Source organism: Olea europaea, chromosome 13, assembly GCF_002742605.1.
Source record: "Olea europaea var. sylvestris chromosome 13, O_europaea_v1, whole genome shotgun sequence".
Classification (NCBI taxonomy): domain Eukaryota; kingdom Viridiplantae; phylum Streptophyta; class Magnoliopsida; order Lamiales; family Oleaceae; genus Olea; species Olea europaea.
In genome coordinates, this window is record NC_036249.1 from 15,394,160 (window position 1) to 15,411,027 (window position 16,868).

Here is a 16,868-nt window from a genome sequence, read left to right on the forward strand (position 1 = left end):
AAAAAATAAAGAAAAAATTTGGGTTTGCATGTAATAGTATTCTGTTGAGAAATGTGCAGTTGAAATAGTATCAAATCACTGTTAAAGAATGTATTTTTATGAAGAAAAAAAAGGGACTCAAACAAAGGCTTAATCACCATCAAATAGGCTCATAATATAAGGCCAATTTAAAATTGGCATAAAGCCCCCAAAATATCATGACCGACCTGCTTCTTATGCACCTTGGTGTATAGAAAGTTTGACAGATATTGTCAAACTATTTTTCTATTTTCTGTGATATTATTATTATTATTATTATTATTATTATTATTATTATTATTATTATTATTATCTATCAAACATTTTGTACACCAAGATGTACGTATAGCAAAGTCCTCCACCATGACACCCCAACCATAGCATGCTGAAGTGAGGATCTTATTTTTAGAAATGTTTTTTTTTTCTTTTTTTTTTTCACTGAAACCATCATAAAGAGCTACATGCATAAGAAAAGGGCGTGATCGCAGAAATGCCAAGAAATAAAAGTTGATGATAAAAATACAAAAGAAGATAACGGCAGGCCAATTTACATTTATAAATATATTCAAAGAGAATTTGAGACTGATATTCAAATCTCTGATTCCAAACATCGATTAAATGACAAAAGATAAATAGAAATCTCTTGCGTTCTGCATGAAATTCTGCTAAAAAAACCCTAGAATGAAATATTTTAGTTGGACGTAAGTTTGTACCTGTAAGAAGACAAGAAGAAGAAACTATAACCTTGTGAACATAAACACATTAATTATAATCAGAAAACCTACAATAGTCATCGTACAACAAGTTTATAATACGACAACAATCCGGCGGGGAATCTTCTTCATGTGCTATAAATTTGACTGATTTGTTTAAGAATATTGACATAATCCGTTGAAATATCATCATGGATTCATCAAAACTCTCAATCTCTCTTCTTATTTTTCACCTTCTCTCCTTCAATATTTGGATAATCCCAGGTAACTCTTCCAAGCTCTTTAGAGAATACATAGGTGCAGAAAACAGTAATGTTAGATTTTCTGATGTACCAATCAATGCACATGTTGATTTTCATTTCATTCTTTCTTTTGCAATTGATTACACGAACACGTCCTCTCCACTTGCCACCAACGGAGATTTTCTCGTCTACTGGGACACGAATAACCTTGACCCTCATCAGATTTTGGCTATCAAGTCCAAGAATCCAAATGTTAAGGTTGCCATGAGTCTTGCTGGTGATACTGTTAATGATCAATTTGTTTACTTCAATCCCACATCGGTTTCGAGTTGGGTTGCTAATGCAGTTAGATCGATTACTCAAATAGTGAAAAAATATAATTTGGACGGAATAGATATAGACTATGAACATTTTCACGCTGATCCTTACACATTTGCTGAATGCATAGGAAGACTTTTATTCTACCTTAAACAAAACAAAATTGTGTCATTTACATCAATAGCCCCATATGAAGATGATTCAGTCCAGCCACATTATCTAGTTCTCTGGCAAAAATTTGGGCATCTTATAGACTATGTTAATTTCCAATTTTATGCTTATCCCAAGGGGACAACTGTCAATCAATTTCTTCAGTATTTTGATATTCAGAGCTCCAATTATAAAGGAGGAAAAATTCTGGTGAGTTTTGGCACTGATGGGAGTGGTGGATTATCTCCGAAAAATGGATTTTTTGACGCGTGTAGCAGATTGAATGGAGAGGGAAAACTTCATGGGATCTTTATTTGGTCTGCTGATGACTCCAAGAAAGCTAATTTTCAGTATGAAAAGCAGTCTCAAGAGTTTTTAGCCAGTGCATAGCTGTAATGCTGCTATCCATTATCCTTAATATATATCGAATTTCTTAGTCAGGAGATGAATATGAAATCATGCATGTCAATATTCTTCTCTTTTTTTGGACAGGAATTTTATGTTGTAAAAGGGAACAAAAAATCCATAGAATTTTCGTTTTCCCGTTTCTTGTATCATAATTGTATTTCGATTGCTCCAACTATTGAAGTGGTTTATTTATTGAACCAAAAAAAACAAGTAGATATATAACATATTGCTTTTAATCCTGAGAGATACTAACCCTCTATTAGAAAACAAGAGTCGTTTTTAATAATGGGACCTTAATCTAGCTAAAACATCCCCTACTATCAATAATGTGATACAAGAGTTCATTTTCCAAGAAACTAAAATGTTGGTTAATTGTTCGTCAAGCATATCAATTGATTATGAGATATGGAGTTAATGTGAATCTTATGTCAGTCATTTTCTTTGACACCTCTTTCAAATAATAAATCTATTAGCTGAGGAATTCAAAAATCAATTAAGTCCAAGAATATTACCTGGTATTAATAGTTAAGAGACTTGAAACAATATCTAAATTTATGTAAAGGTAGTATTTTAGTTTCCATATCTGCTCGATTACACTTACTAGCTACGTTCACAATATTCGTTATTTCGTTTTCTAACATATCTTTTTAATGAATTGAAATTTAACATCAATGTATTTTGTCCTGTATGAAAGACAAGATTTCTACTCAAATGTATTATGCATTGGTTGATGTAACACATCATTATCAGCAAAACTGTCACTTAATCGACATTTTAGCCAAATACTTTCCTTTATAGCATCCTAGCTATAATATATTCGGCTTCTATTGATGAACGAGCAACAATTTTTGTTAGCTAATACATATGTCATTTATAATAAAAACATAGGCAGATGTAAATTTTCTATTGTCACTATTACCAGCAAAGTGAGAATTAATAAAATCTTTTAAATTAATTATCTCTTTAGATTTATTAAATATCAACCTAGCATTAGATGTTTCCTTGAGATATCTTAACAATCATTTCATAGCCTTTCAGTGGCACTCACCAAAATTACTCATGAATTTGTGACGTCGATCACAATATCGGTTATCCTATAGGCTAGTTACAACGGACAATTAGCAAGAAAGAAGAAGAAAGAAAACGCCAAAAACAGATAGAATTCTCTGAAAACTTCGCTCAATATTATTAATAATCAAGAATGACGAAAATTAACCCACAAGCAGGGTTAAATAGCTACAAAATACAAAATTATTGAAAAATTATCAAAAATAGCAAAATCCTAACGATCACACCAAAATATAATATGAAATAAAAGAAGTAAGTTGTCAAAAATTTGGCTCAATCCGGATTCTCTAACGTCTAAAAAAAGGGAAACGAAATATTACCATAAATAGTAAAAAATAACTAAAATTTGAATTTTGGAAAGAAAAACGGAGGATTTTGGGCTCGAAATTGACTCCCACCGAGCATAGCTCGTGACCACGACGTGCACGCCGAAGAGAGATTTTCAGATTGGGGTCATAATAGCGATTCTGATAACCGTAGCCAAAGTTATGACCAAATTACCAAAAACGTGTCAAAATTACTCCAATTAAGGAAAAATTGCATTTATTTTTCATCTTTGTGCCTATCCGCTATCTCATGGTATCTCAGCGCCATCAACGAGCTATCTGAAAAACTAGTATCATTTGACTCGGATCCTCCTTCATCAATTTACTATATAAGAAGACTAGTAGTTTGACTATATTTGGTCTAGTACATACCATAATGTACATGACAAATATTACACTATTTGCATAGGAAATTTTCTTCATTCTAATTTGCCCCCTCTTCAGGTTTAGGAGACTGTTCAATAGATAGTTTAAGTGACTGACTAAAAGCAAACTAAAAGTTTTAGCTTCACATAGAAAATAATGCAAAACTTTAGAAATATAGGATTGTTGTTTTAATAACAATTTGTTTCCTATTTTGTCTTTTTTAATTTCTATGCCCAATATTCTTGCGGTTCCCAACTCTTTCATTTCAAATTCAAGTTTTAATTTTTGCTTTATAGCATTAATTTCACACACATCACTTCTAGCAAGCAACATGTCATCCACATGTAATAAAAGATGGCAAAAATTTGAAACTTCTTACCTTTAAAATAAAGCATAGATTATATTCACTGAAATCAAAACCTTTAATACAAGTATCAAATATTTTGTACCATTGTCTTTGTGCCTTTTCAAATTAGACATATTTATTTGAAAGACACTCAGTTACTTTTTGCTTTTTGTTCAAATCCTTTCGATTGAGGCATATAAATCTTTTCATTTAATTTCTATTTAGAAATGCAGTTTTTACATTTAACTATTCCAATTCAAAATCAAATTGAGAAACAAGAGATTGTAAAATCCTTATAGAAGCATAATTACAAGAGAAAATATTTTATTGTAGTCAATTTCTTCACTTTGAGTGAAGTCCTTAGCAACTAGCGTAGTCTTATAACTAATACAACATTCTTTAAATTCACCCTATTTTATTTTATAAATCTATTTACAGTCCATAATTTTTTGCCTTCTAGGTTTATTTATCGAGGTCCAAGTATTATTATTATTTTAACTAAGGAATGCATCTCATCTTTCATAATTGCAAGCCAAAAGTTTGTGTTTTTGCCACTTATAGCCTCTCAAGGAATTTATTTTACATTAAAAGCGGAAGCAAAATTTGTTTCCTCAAAATCTAGCCAGTGGTCTTATTTCTTTCCTCACACTATCCCTTGCTAATTGATAATCTTCTAGAGGATGTTCGGCCTATATATTTTTAGCTGCCAAGTTCAAATTCTGTTTTCTCTTATTGAGGTCGCTCCTCTTCAATCTGATCATCATTTTCAAGATTTAAATCTAAGGATGTGAGATCAACAAAAACAATAGTTTTTACTTGACTTTCATTAGTAGCATTCTGATTTTTCTTTTCAAGGCAATGCATTTAATTTTCATTAAAAGTCACATTTTTACTCGTTGTAACCCTGTACCCGTGATCTCTAAACCTAAGTTTGTACCTTTTCACCCGTTCACCATACCCTGAAAAAATACCTTTAACGAACCTTGGTTTCCAGTTTACCTTTTACTTTGATGTGTATAAGCAACATATCCAAACACCCTTAATCTGAAATACTCAACTGGATATTCACTCCAAATATGATAAGATGTTGTGTATTGTAATGCTTTTGTAATTTGGTCCCCAAACTTTTCATAATGTTAATTTTGGACCTTTTTGTAATATTTTTAGTCGTTTGCCTTTCTTTTGCATCCTGTTGACTTCTAACACTCTTCGGTCATCGGTATGCAACTCAAATCAACTTTTGAAAAAGTTTATATTTTAATCTCCAAACATTAGATTTCGTCTATTTCAACCTATTTTTTGCTTCTGTTGTCCAATGCCATCGTTTTGCATCGTGTTTCTCCTAATAAATAAGAAATATATATCGAGTTAAAACATAATTCATCAAAATCAATAACAACTAATCTAATTTAACATCCAGATAAGTGTACAAAATACACTTGTTAAATATCACCAAAATTGAAAAATTGTTTGTCCTCAAACACAATATAGCTTTACTTAAATAACATTTTTAAACAAACATCATTAGATAACCTGTTGTTGTCTCAGGATTGGAATTTATGTGTTAAAATTGTGAACTACTTTAAAACCACATTGCTAAGATCAATTTCCACTTATACAATGCAAAAATAATGTGTGAATGTGAAGATTCATATAAAACATCATGAACCCATATATTGATTCAAGTCTTATCCTCAATGTTCAAGTATTTCATTTCTTCACGGAAAGATACACACTCCTCATTCTATTAACTATTTTTTTAAGGTGTGATCTTAAGGTTAAATTTATATAGTACTAATCTCTACCTTTTATACTTGGATGAATTTCACTAATTGTAAATCATCATTTCAACAAATAAGGACTTTCCGATATTTGACTGCTTCAACCTTTAAGATTGAACTTGTCTAATAACCCCTTATCAAAAATTTAATTCTCTCAAATAAATGTTTGAGACTCAATCAATGCATGAAGTGTGTCTTCTGTTCAATGCCTGCCTTTCCAAGTTTCTTGTGCTTTTTTTTTGTTTTAAGCATTAGCATTGTCCCTTTTGAGTTTCCTTTTGGGATACTTTTATATTTGTTCTCATTGGGATCTGGTATAGGGTAGCTTTATTCATGAACCATAATAGTCTTTTCCCTTTTTATGCAATGATTAGTGTAATGCCACTCATTAAACACTCATTCTCAAAAACTAACCTCTGACTTATAATTCTCACCTATTTTCATATTATTGACCTAGACTATTCATACAAAATTTAGCACATATGAAACCACATTGATGTCAACGTCACCCTACAATAGTTCAATGAACCCCAACTCTTCTAGATTTGGTATGAGGATATATACTGTAGTGGTTTTTGTAGAACATTTAGGCTAGCTCGTTCTATGTGTTGATACTGGTAATGGGTTGGGAATCCAACCACTCAAGTGCGTTATAATGCAAGGTGTATGGAAACGAACTCAGTCAAATAGCATCATCTGAAACACCCTGATATCAAAAGTGTTGACACTTCTCCAAGTATCAAGAAACATGTGTACATGGATTTTTTTAACTCAAACATAAAACTAATGTCCATTTTGGAATAGATGTATAACATTGTCTTCAGCTGAAAATCAGGCTACCCAAACATAGGTAAAAAAAATGCTTGATTGACTTTGAATGATCTTTGAAGTCATAAAATCCTCAACAAACATGTCTTCCTCATTAATGGCTTCCTCTTCATTCATGAATCATTGCGTTATTTTGGTCGTTAGCCATTTGTACTTCTTGTTTTTAGTCTTTTAGCTATGTTTCTCTTGCTTCTGCGAGGCTACAATGAAAGATGTGTTCGATTTTCGAATCGACTGGAATCAATTCACCGTCAATCGACCTTTACATATAAAATCTGAAAAAAGAAAATGATAGCATTTAGATATCTAATATAGAAAAATTAAATAAATAAAAGAATGTTCGGTTAGTGCCAAGGTAAATAAAATCAAAGTAAAACTCAATCACTGACAACAGCGCCAAAAACTTGTTCACGAAAGTACTTTTCAATTCAAAATCGTAGCAAGTGTATGATTCGTTAACAAGTAATAAAATGGATATGAGTTCAAGTATTATCAAATTGATTTAATTCAATTTTAACTATCACGACCTTAACCGAAACAAGAATAATACAATGTTTTTGTTTGTGATAAAATTATAACTAAACTAAGCTACTTATGTCGTTATGAGTAAATTTAACTAATGTGAATTATGCAAAATAAAAGTTGATATGTTTTATTGAATGACAAATACACTAGGATCGTCAATTTCCATTGAATAATCATTTTTAACTTTAGTTCTACATTTTGACAACAAGCTAAATTTTGAAGAGTCAATGTTCCTATTTAATTCAACAATATCTCACGAGTAATATCAAATTTATTCTCATATATGACCCAACTATATTTCTATGTCGAATGCAAATATACAAGAATCCATAAATTTTTATGAATAATTAAAGATTCCAATAAGACATAGCACTATATTTCAATTCTCTATCGGACCCTATGGTGATTTATACCATGTCGAGCTTATTTTCTCCTTCTTTCGAATGCATAAAATAGGCCACCAAACTCACACAACTATCATGCACAATCATTGTGGAGAAAAGATAATCATATAAATCATTCAATATCCAAAACTTATTTTTAATGTCAAATATTTAAAACTAAATATTAAAAACTCATATTACAGGGTTCATCATTCTCCTAATATAAAGAAATCTAGCCTAGCATGGTAGAAAAAAGAAACAAAAGAGAACTAAGCTATATTGCTAGGAAGGTTTGACACCTTCCTAGACAGAACGCTCACATTGGGGAGAGGGAAAGCATTATTTGTCATTTTTTATTTCACACACGTCCGACACGCATGTGAGTGTATGTTAATCAGGTGGGCAAATATTTTCTGGCATACCAGCTTAATTCAACAAAAGAAATATTGAGTATACATCACCCAAATTATGAATCTTGCTTGGATCTTGATATTGTGGAACATCTTCTCTTGTTCATTACCATTTTCTATGTTCTCTAATGTGTTGTAATGCATTCTTGTTTACTTCTGGACAATCCTAAGACTTTAATAAGACATCCCAAATTATGTTTTCATAAAAGATGGAATCATATAAGGAAATTAGAATTTTTCCTTCGAAAATGTACTATACTATAGTATAGTACAATCTCATGCTATAGCATAGTTGAGTGAATTTCAATCCTGGAACCCCCTGAATCATGCCATGCGACCACATGGAGAAAATAACTATGCTATAGCATAGTTCAAGTAGAATTTTATTCTTTGCATATTTGTTCCCGAATTCCATTTTCTCATTTCTTGACCTCTTTTTTCACTTCTTCTTCTTCCAATACTTCATATCTTTGCTAAATTGATTTCAAATCTTTCACATCTTTGTTTTTTCTTTTGGGTTATCTTTCGACTATTCACATTTTGGTCCCTGAACTTTGATTTTCTTCCATTTTAATCTTTTTTCCACTTGTTTATGCTAAATTCCACCTTGTCTATCAATGTTATCCAACAAAACAAAATTTACATAGAATTAACTCATTTTTCATATATTTTCGACAATTATTCTTGTTTTATGGCTTAAATAAATGTGTAAAATGCACTTATTAGTTTCTTTTCTTGTTTATATCTAAATTCCACTTTTTTCAATGTATTCATCAATTTATTCCTTCATGATGCAAAATATAAGTCTTCTAGATATAATAATGTTGGGTTTTACATGAATAAGTATAAATCAATTCAACATGTAACTTTTCCACAATTTATACTCTAACACGTTGTCTTTAAATATTTACTTCATAATTGGAGAAATTATCTAACTCACATAAGCTCACAAAATAAACAATAAAACTAAAAAGAGTATATTTTTTGAATTTTCATTTTTTACATGTGAATAAGCGAACAAAATAGTAAAAACAAACAGTAAAGTTGATAATTTTTCACAAAGTCATAACAAACATTACCCTTAATCTCTTAAAGTATATTCATTAATTATGCAAATATAAGGTCAAAGAAAAGAACTAAAGACTTCTTTGATATCAGTTTGAAGTAGTGGTTAGAATAGCATGAAAGTGCTGGATCTAGATTGTCCATATTGCTATGTCATTTCTCTTGTCTAGTGTTGGTTTGTGTGTCTTCCATTGTCATGTTCCTACAGACTAAAGAAAAATCTATTAATATGGAACACTTTATAATAAGTTTAATTACATTACAACCTATAGAGCAATATGGAGATGAAGATTCCTAAACTATTAAGGGGAATAGCATTTTCTAATCCTATATTTTAGAAAACACAACAAATAAAAGGAAAGAAAATTGGGTTAATCTCCCAATAAGTGCTTGTTTATAGTCATTAGCGTGATTTGTAAAGGAAGTTTTCAGCGGCTGTACTAGTAATTGTTCCATAATTCATCTTTAGCCCTTGATTTTAAAATTTTCACAATGGTCTTAATAGTTCCAACCAATCCATCAACTCTATTTTTATTTTTTTTTTATTTTTTTTAGTGATAACTTCCATAATCATCATTTTCCTCATGGTCGATTTTTTTACATTCCTCAAGATAGACATGTTGCTTGAGTAGAGTATTTATTGTGAAACTTTGTTGTTTGTCTTTCATCCTCAAGATTATTTCGCCCTTTTCAAAATCCATTAATGTACATTTGGTTACAAAGAAAGGTCAAGCATGGATGTAAAGCATGGAAATTACATGTGATGTGATCTGTAACATGCTTATTTCCAACTGGTCCACCTTAATGCCTTGGTGAGATCATTTTAAACAAGTTCAGAGATAATAAATCAAATAACTTTATAACTGAAAATAACTTTAACCTTAAATCGTATCCAAAATAACTGTACATGTGTCCAATATGAAAAGCAAATATACAAACTCCCACTGAAACTAGATATCTTCAAGAGACATTATACCCATATGAGCAGTGTGCTCATGAAAGACCTTAGGTATTAATCCTTTAGTAAGGGGATCCGCAACTATGGAGTTTGTTCCAATATGCTCTATTGACATTTGTCCACTCTGAACTCTTTCTTTAACAGCCAGGAACTTGATCTCTATATGTTTTGACTTTGTCGAGCTCCTGTTGTTATTGGAATACAGTACTGCTGATTTATTGTCACAAAATATCTTAAGTGCTGTTTCTATATTGTCCACAATGCACAGCCCAGTGACAAAATTACGCAGCCATATTCCATAATTTGATGCCTCATAACACGCTATAAACTCCGCTGCCATGGTGGAAGTAGCTATGAGTGTCTGCTTAGCACTCTTCCAGGAAATAGCACCTCCAGCAAGCAGGTAAATATAGCCTGAAGTGGATCTCCTACTATCTTAGCATCCCACGAAATCGGAATCAGAATAACCGACGATCTCCAACTGATTCGATCTCCTGTATGTGAGCATGTAGTCTTTTATTCTCTGTAAATACCGCATGACCCATTTGGCTGCTTTCCAATGATCGATTCCCGAGTTACTTAAATATTTCCCTAGCATCCCAACAATGTACACTATATCCGGACGTGTACAAACCTGAGCATACATCAGACTCCCTATAGTTGAGGATTAAGGAATCTTCTGCATTTCTTTAATTTTTAAGTCTTTTTTAGGGCACTGACTTAAGCTGAACTTGTCTCCTTTTAGCCACAGGGGTGTCATCTGGTTTACAATCTTGCATGTCATATCTTTTAAGTACCTTTTCGATATAACTCTTTTTTGATAATCCAAGAATACCCCGAGAACGATCTTGGTGTATCTAAATTCCTAATACAAAAGATGTGTCATCAAGATCTTTCATCTCAAAATTCTTTGCTAGAAATCTCTTGATTTCGTGCAATAAGCCTATATCGTTGCTGGTAATCAATATGTCATCAACATATAAAACCAGAAAAATATACTTGTTCCCACTGAAGTTGTGGTATATACAATCATCGACCAAATTCATCTCAAAACCAAATGAGATGATCACCTGATGAAACTTGTAATACCATTGACGAGACTTGTGTTTGAGTCGATAGATGGATTTCTTTAATTTATAAACAATTTGTTTTGCATCGTCCGATACAAAGTTTTCTGGTTGTACCATATAAATTGTTTCATCAATGTCACCATTGAGAAACGTTGACTTAACATCCATCTGATGTAGCTCAAGATCAAAATGTGCTACCAATGCCATTATAGTCCTAAAAGAGTCTTTCGAAGAAATCAGAGAGAAAGTCTCTTTATAATCAATGCCTTCTTTCTGTGTAAAGCCCTTTGCGACAAGACGAGCCTTATACCTCTCTGCATCACCTTTCGAATCCCTCTTGGTCTTAAATATCCATTTGCAACCAATTGGTTTCGTACCTTTAGGCAATGGAACGAGGTCCCATACGTCATTGTCCTTCATGGACTTTATCTCTTCATTCATGGCATCGAGCCACTTTTGAGAGTTAGAACTTTCCATGGCTTGACGAAAGTTAATCGGATCATCTTCCACCATTCCAATGTCAACTTCATGTTCTTGGAGAAATATGATGTAATCATTCGAAACCGCACTTCTCCTCTCTCTAGTGGATCTTCTTAATAACATTGGTTCTTGAGGCTGTAGAGTTTGTTCTTCTGGAACAATTTGTTGATCTTCAGAGGGAGGTATGACATTGTCTTGATCCAGAGTTGCTTCTTAAACAATATCAGGGATAGAAACCTGATCATTGTCAATGGCAATTGGAGGAATTTCAACATATTCCTCCTCAAAGGCAAAGCCTGTAACCCTTTCTCTCCCCCCCACCCCCGGCCGCAAACTCAATATCCTCAAAGAACCAAGCATTTCCTATCTCGAAAATTGCCTTAGTTGTGGGATCATAAAACTTGTAACCCTTGGACATTTCAGAATATCCAATATGGTCCTTGCGTCCAGTTTCTTTTCATTTGGCTTATAGGGCATTGCCTTAGCTAGACACCCCCAAATATGTATATGCTTCAAACTAGGCTTCTTGCCTGTCCAAAGGTCATATGGGGTTTTATCAGTGGCCTTAGTTGGAACTCTGTTGAGTATATAAGCTACGGTCTTTAATGCTTCACCCCAGAGAGATTCTGGTAAGGTAGAATGACTAATCACCATATCTTTAAGCATTCTGTTTTGTCTCTCAGCAACACCATTCATAATGGGCGAACCCGGCATAGTGTACTGTAGGACGATACCGCATTCTTCTAGGAATTTAGCAAATGGCCCTGGACGTTGTTCACCTAAACCGTCATATTTGCCATAGTATTCACTTCCACGGTCAGATCTGACACTTTTAATCCTTTTGCCGAGTTGGTTCTCAACTTTAGCTTTATAGTTTTTGAACACATCCCCTGACTGTGATTTTTCATGAATGAGATATATGTAGCCATATCTTGAAAAGTCATCTATGAACGTTATAAAATATTGTTGACCATTCCAAGAACCCGTAGGGAATGGTCCACAAATATCTGTATGTATAAATTCTAAGACGTCCAAAGTCCTATTGGCTTGAAATCTCCTTTTATTGGTTTGTTTTCCCTTTATATAGTTGACACATAGATCATAATTTGTGAATTCAAGAGGGTCGAGAATCCCGTCAGACACAAGTCTCTCAATTCTCCTTTTGGAGATGTGACCTAATCTCTTGTGCCACAACGAGGCAGAATTCTCACTGGTTAATTTTCGCTTTACACCTCAAATACTCACATGCAAGGTTTCATTATAAGAAGCAATTGTATCAATTGAATAAAGATTATCGTAACCTGATAAAGAACCAGAACCAACTAATTTTGAATCATGAAACAAACTAAATTTTTCATTTTCAAATTAACAATTATAACCATATTTGTCCAAAACAGAAATAGAAATCAAATTTCGTCTAAAAGACAGTACAATAAATGTCTCAACAAGATCCAAATAAAACCCAGTCTTTAACAATAATCTAAAATTTCCTATTACCTCTACTTCCACCTTCTTTCCGTCGCCAGCATAGATGTATCTTTATCACTTGGTTTTCGACAACTCAGGCAACCCTGCATAGACATACTGATGTGAGTTGTTGCACCAGAATCTATCCACCATGTATGTCTAGGTACCGAAGTTAAATTAACCTCAGAACAAACCAAATGAAGAAGAGTACCTTTCTTTACACGCCATGCGTGGTAATTGGTGCAATTCTTCTTCTTATGACCAGCAGCTCCATAGAAGAAACAACCACCTTCAATTGATTCCTTATACTATTTCTTTTGCGGTGCTGTACCCGCAGCTTTCTTATTAATCTTCATTTTCTTGTTCCTTTTGTCCTTAGAGGTGGTAGCCAAATGAGCACTTTCTGTCTTTTCATGCTTCAATCTTTCCTCTTTCGAGACACAGTGTGAGATGAGCTCATTAAGGGACCATGAGTCCTTGTGATAGTTGTAGCTCACCTTGAATTGACTGAAATGTGCCGAAAGGGATATCAGAACCAAGTGCACCAACAAGTCTTCAGATAAATCCAACTTGAGTGCCTTTAGTTTTGAAGCAATGTGAGACATTTCCATAATGTACTCCCGAATGTTTCCTTTCCCTTTATACCTCATTGAGACAAGGTTTGCCAAAAGTGTACTTGTTTCAACCTTTTCATTCTTGGCAAATCTCTTCTTAAGATCCTCAAGGAAACCCTTAGCCGTAGTCACTTTATCGGACATAGTGCCCCGGAATGCTTCTGGAATAGCACGCTTCATGACCATTAAGCTTATGCAGTTCGACCGTTCCCACTTTTACATCTCTCTCTTGTCATCAGAGGTGCTCTTATCAATAAGTGGAGCAGGTTGATCAACCCGTAAAGCAAGGTCCAGGTCCAGGTCCATGACTCTGAGAACAATCATCACGTTCTCTTGCCATGCCCTGAAGTTTGTGCCATTAGCAATGGAATTGAATTGATGCAAGCAGAGATATTAGCAACAGAACCTGAAACTGAATTAGAGAACGATTATTATGAATAGCTCACATGAATTTCTTTAATATGCAAATAATAATAATCTCAAATAGTGGTAGGGTCCATCATAAGATACCAAGCGCACAACATCAATATCTAGTCTTTGGACAGAGATTTTGACTTGTAAGCGGTACTCTTGGCGTAGTTATCAAACATTGACGATAAAACATGTATCAATTAATAAACAATTCTTTGGACCGATTTATTGATCACACATTAAACCAAATAATCATCACACATTTATCACCACAGGTGCTCATGTATTCGGCTAAATATTGACATTCTTTTGGACCGACCAATATTCCCATGAATAACACATGCACTAACATCTTTTAATATTCTAAGTTAATTAATTTCCACAAGAGAAGTTACTTTGGCAACATGTTATTTCAATTAACTAACTTTCGAACATTATATCTCTTAAAAGAGTCCTTAGTACCAAAATTTGAGAAAGAGAATCACCAATTTTGCATATTTGATTTAGCTTTAAACTTTAGGGGCCCTAGGATTAATAATTCAAAACTTTATGGGGGCAAAATTAATTAATTCCAAACTTTAGGGGTTGAAATTAATAAAATTGAAACTTTAGGGACCATAATTAATTAATTCAAAACTTTAGAGGATCTATTAGAACAAATTTAAAACTTTAGGGGCCAAAAGTTGACCAATTCAAAACTTTAGGGATCAAACTTTGAAAATTTGAAACTTTAGGGGTCAATTTGAATTAATTATAAACTTTGGGGAGCAATTTGAATTAATAATTAAAGTTTGAGGGCTTTAATTATAAAATTTAGAACTTTAATGGCCCGAATTAATTAATTTTTAAACCTTTGGGACTGAATTATTAAATCCAAAACTTAAATGTCCAAATCTAAATATAACTTAAATGTTAGGGACTGGAACTTCAATTTTATAACCCTAACCCTAATTGCAATTAGGGGCCTCAAATTATCTAATTTACAGAAAAAGCCCCCACCCCAAAATCTTGCTGAAAGAGAAAGAAAACCCTAAAAAAAAAAAAAGTTTTCTCTCTTCCTCTCTTGGGCGGCGCCAAAGGGAGCAGTGGCGCCGGGGTGACTGGCGCCACATGCAGCGCCCAGTGCTGCTGCAATGCGCTGCTCGCACAGCAGCGCGTTAAACCTTTGGGACTGAATTATTAAATCCAAAACTTAAATGTCCAAATCTAAATATAACTTAAATGTTAGGGACTGGAACTTCAATTTTATAACCCTAACTCTAATTGCAATTAGGGGCCTCAAATTATCTAATTTACAGAAAAAGCCCCCACCCCAAAATCTTGCTGAAAGAGAAAGAAAACCCTAAAAAAAAAAAAAAGTTTTCTCTCTTCCTCTCTTGGGCGGAGCCAAAGGGAGCAGTGGCGCCGGGGTGACTGGCGCCACATGCAGCGCCCAGTGCTGCTGCAATGCGCTGCTCGCACAGCAGCGCGAAGCTGTTGCTCCTCCAGCAGCGGCTGCTGCCGGAAAAGCCAAGAATTAAATTTTTTTTTCAAATCCCAAAAGAATCTAAATCCAAAACCTGAATCAACCATAATTTGAATTCTTCTCAAACCTCAATTATTTTTAATCCAAATTATGAAAGATAAACAAGAATAAAATACCGTAATGTTTTCAAATTCAACAAAAATAAATCCAAATTTTTTAAATCTGAAAATTTCAAAATAATATTTCAAGAACCAAATAAATTATTCGATTCTCAATGATTCAACATGAAGAGACTCTGATTCCACTCGTAGGATAATTTAATACTTTAAATCACCGGATCTTTCATGTTAAATCATCAAGAAATTGAAGAACTGTAACGGAAACGTACCTGAATCAGACATGGTTATTTGCAATAATTGAATCTTGCGGTATAATCTTCCAAATCTACATGCAGTCTCATTTATCTCTCTATGATGGGATGCAGTAGAGAATGAATAATACGTACGTGTGATCTGGGGACTATAACCGTATTTATATAGTGACGCCCTTTGACCTAATTCAGCCCATCATATAATTAGGACTTGAGCCCGGTCTCTACACATATGTAAACCCACACTTTAATTGGATACATTAAAGCCGAAAATCGAAGCCTTATTAGATCACTTTAATTGGGCTCAACCGAATTCGATAGCTTTTAATTTAACACACAATTATTCACACATATAAGCACATCGATGGATTAAAAATTCTTACACATACATCTAAATCACTACAGAAAATTTATACTCTCCCTACAAATTTTTGGGAGACAAATTAAATTTTGTTGGAGGAATTCACTTTTTCCTACAAAAATAATGTTTCATAGGGCTATGGTTTGCTTCAAAATTTTCAATAGTAGGAAGACTTGTACCCACAAAAAATTGCATTTTTTTCCTGACAAAAAAATTTGACGGTAAAATTAAATCTTTTGCCAAAAAAGTAATTAAAGTGTTTGTAGGCTAATAATTAGTGGGAAAATTTTCTTTTTACTATTTGTATTTTTAGTCCCTACAAAATATAATTTGAAGCGAAAAGATAATTAAAAATATATATTTATAGAAAAGATAATTATTTTTTGTTAACAAGATCCAAATTTAAGAAAATCCATAAATACATAGAATCCACGTCTTTCCTACTTCTCCAAAATTTTGCCCTCAGAAAATTTTGGCAAAAAAATCTTCCCTCCATGCCTCTTTATTTAATTGAAGAATAATCTCATATACAAGTAAAGATGAAACCTTTCCACTTTATTTAATTGAGGAATAATCTAATATACAAGTAAAGATGAAACCTTTCCACTTGGATTGGCTTGCTTGGCACTTTGTCAGACCAGATGGGGAGCGCTTGGACCCTGGCCAGTTGGAGGCACATCCTGCGATTAACCGGACTGTGTGAAGAGGGGCCGGATCACAGACCC

General features: G+C 33.3%; 1 protein-coding gene across 1 annotated transcript; it reads left to right on the forward strand.

The window, feature by feature from the left end:
* The first annotated feature begins 922 nt into the window (after positions 1-922).
* On the forward strand, positions 923-1,831 carry LOC111408478 (chitinase 2-like). The gene has a single exon (XM_023038230.1). It carries the CDS (start codon positions 923-925, stop codon positions 1,829-1,831), a length of 909 nt encoding a protein of 302 aa, XP_022893998.1.
* The last annotated feature ends 15,037 nt before the right edge of the window (positions 1,832-16,868 follow it).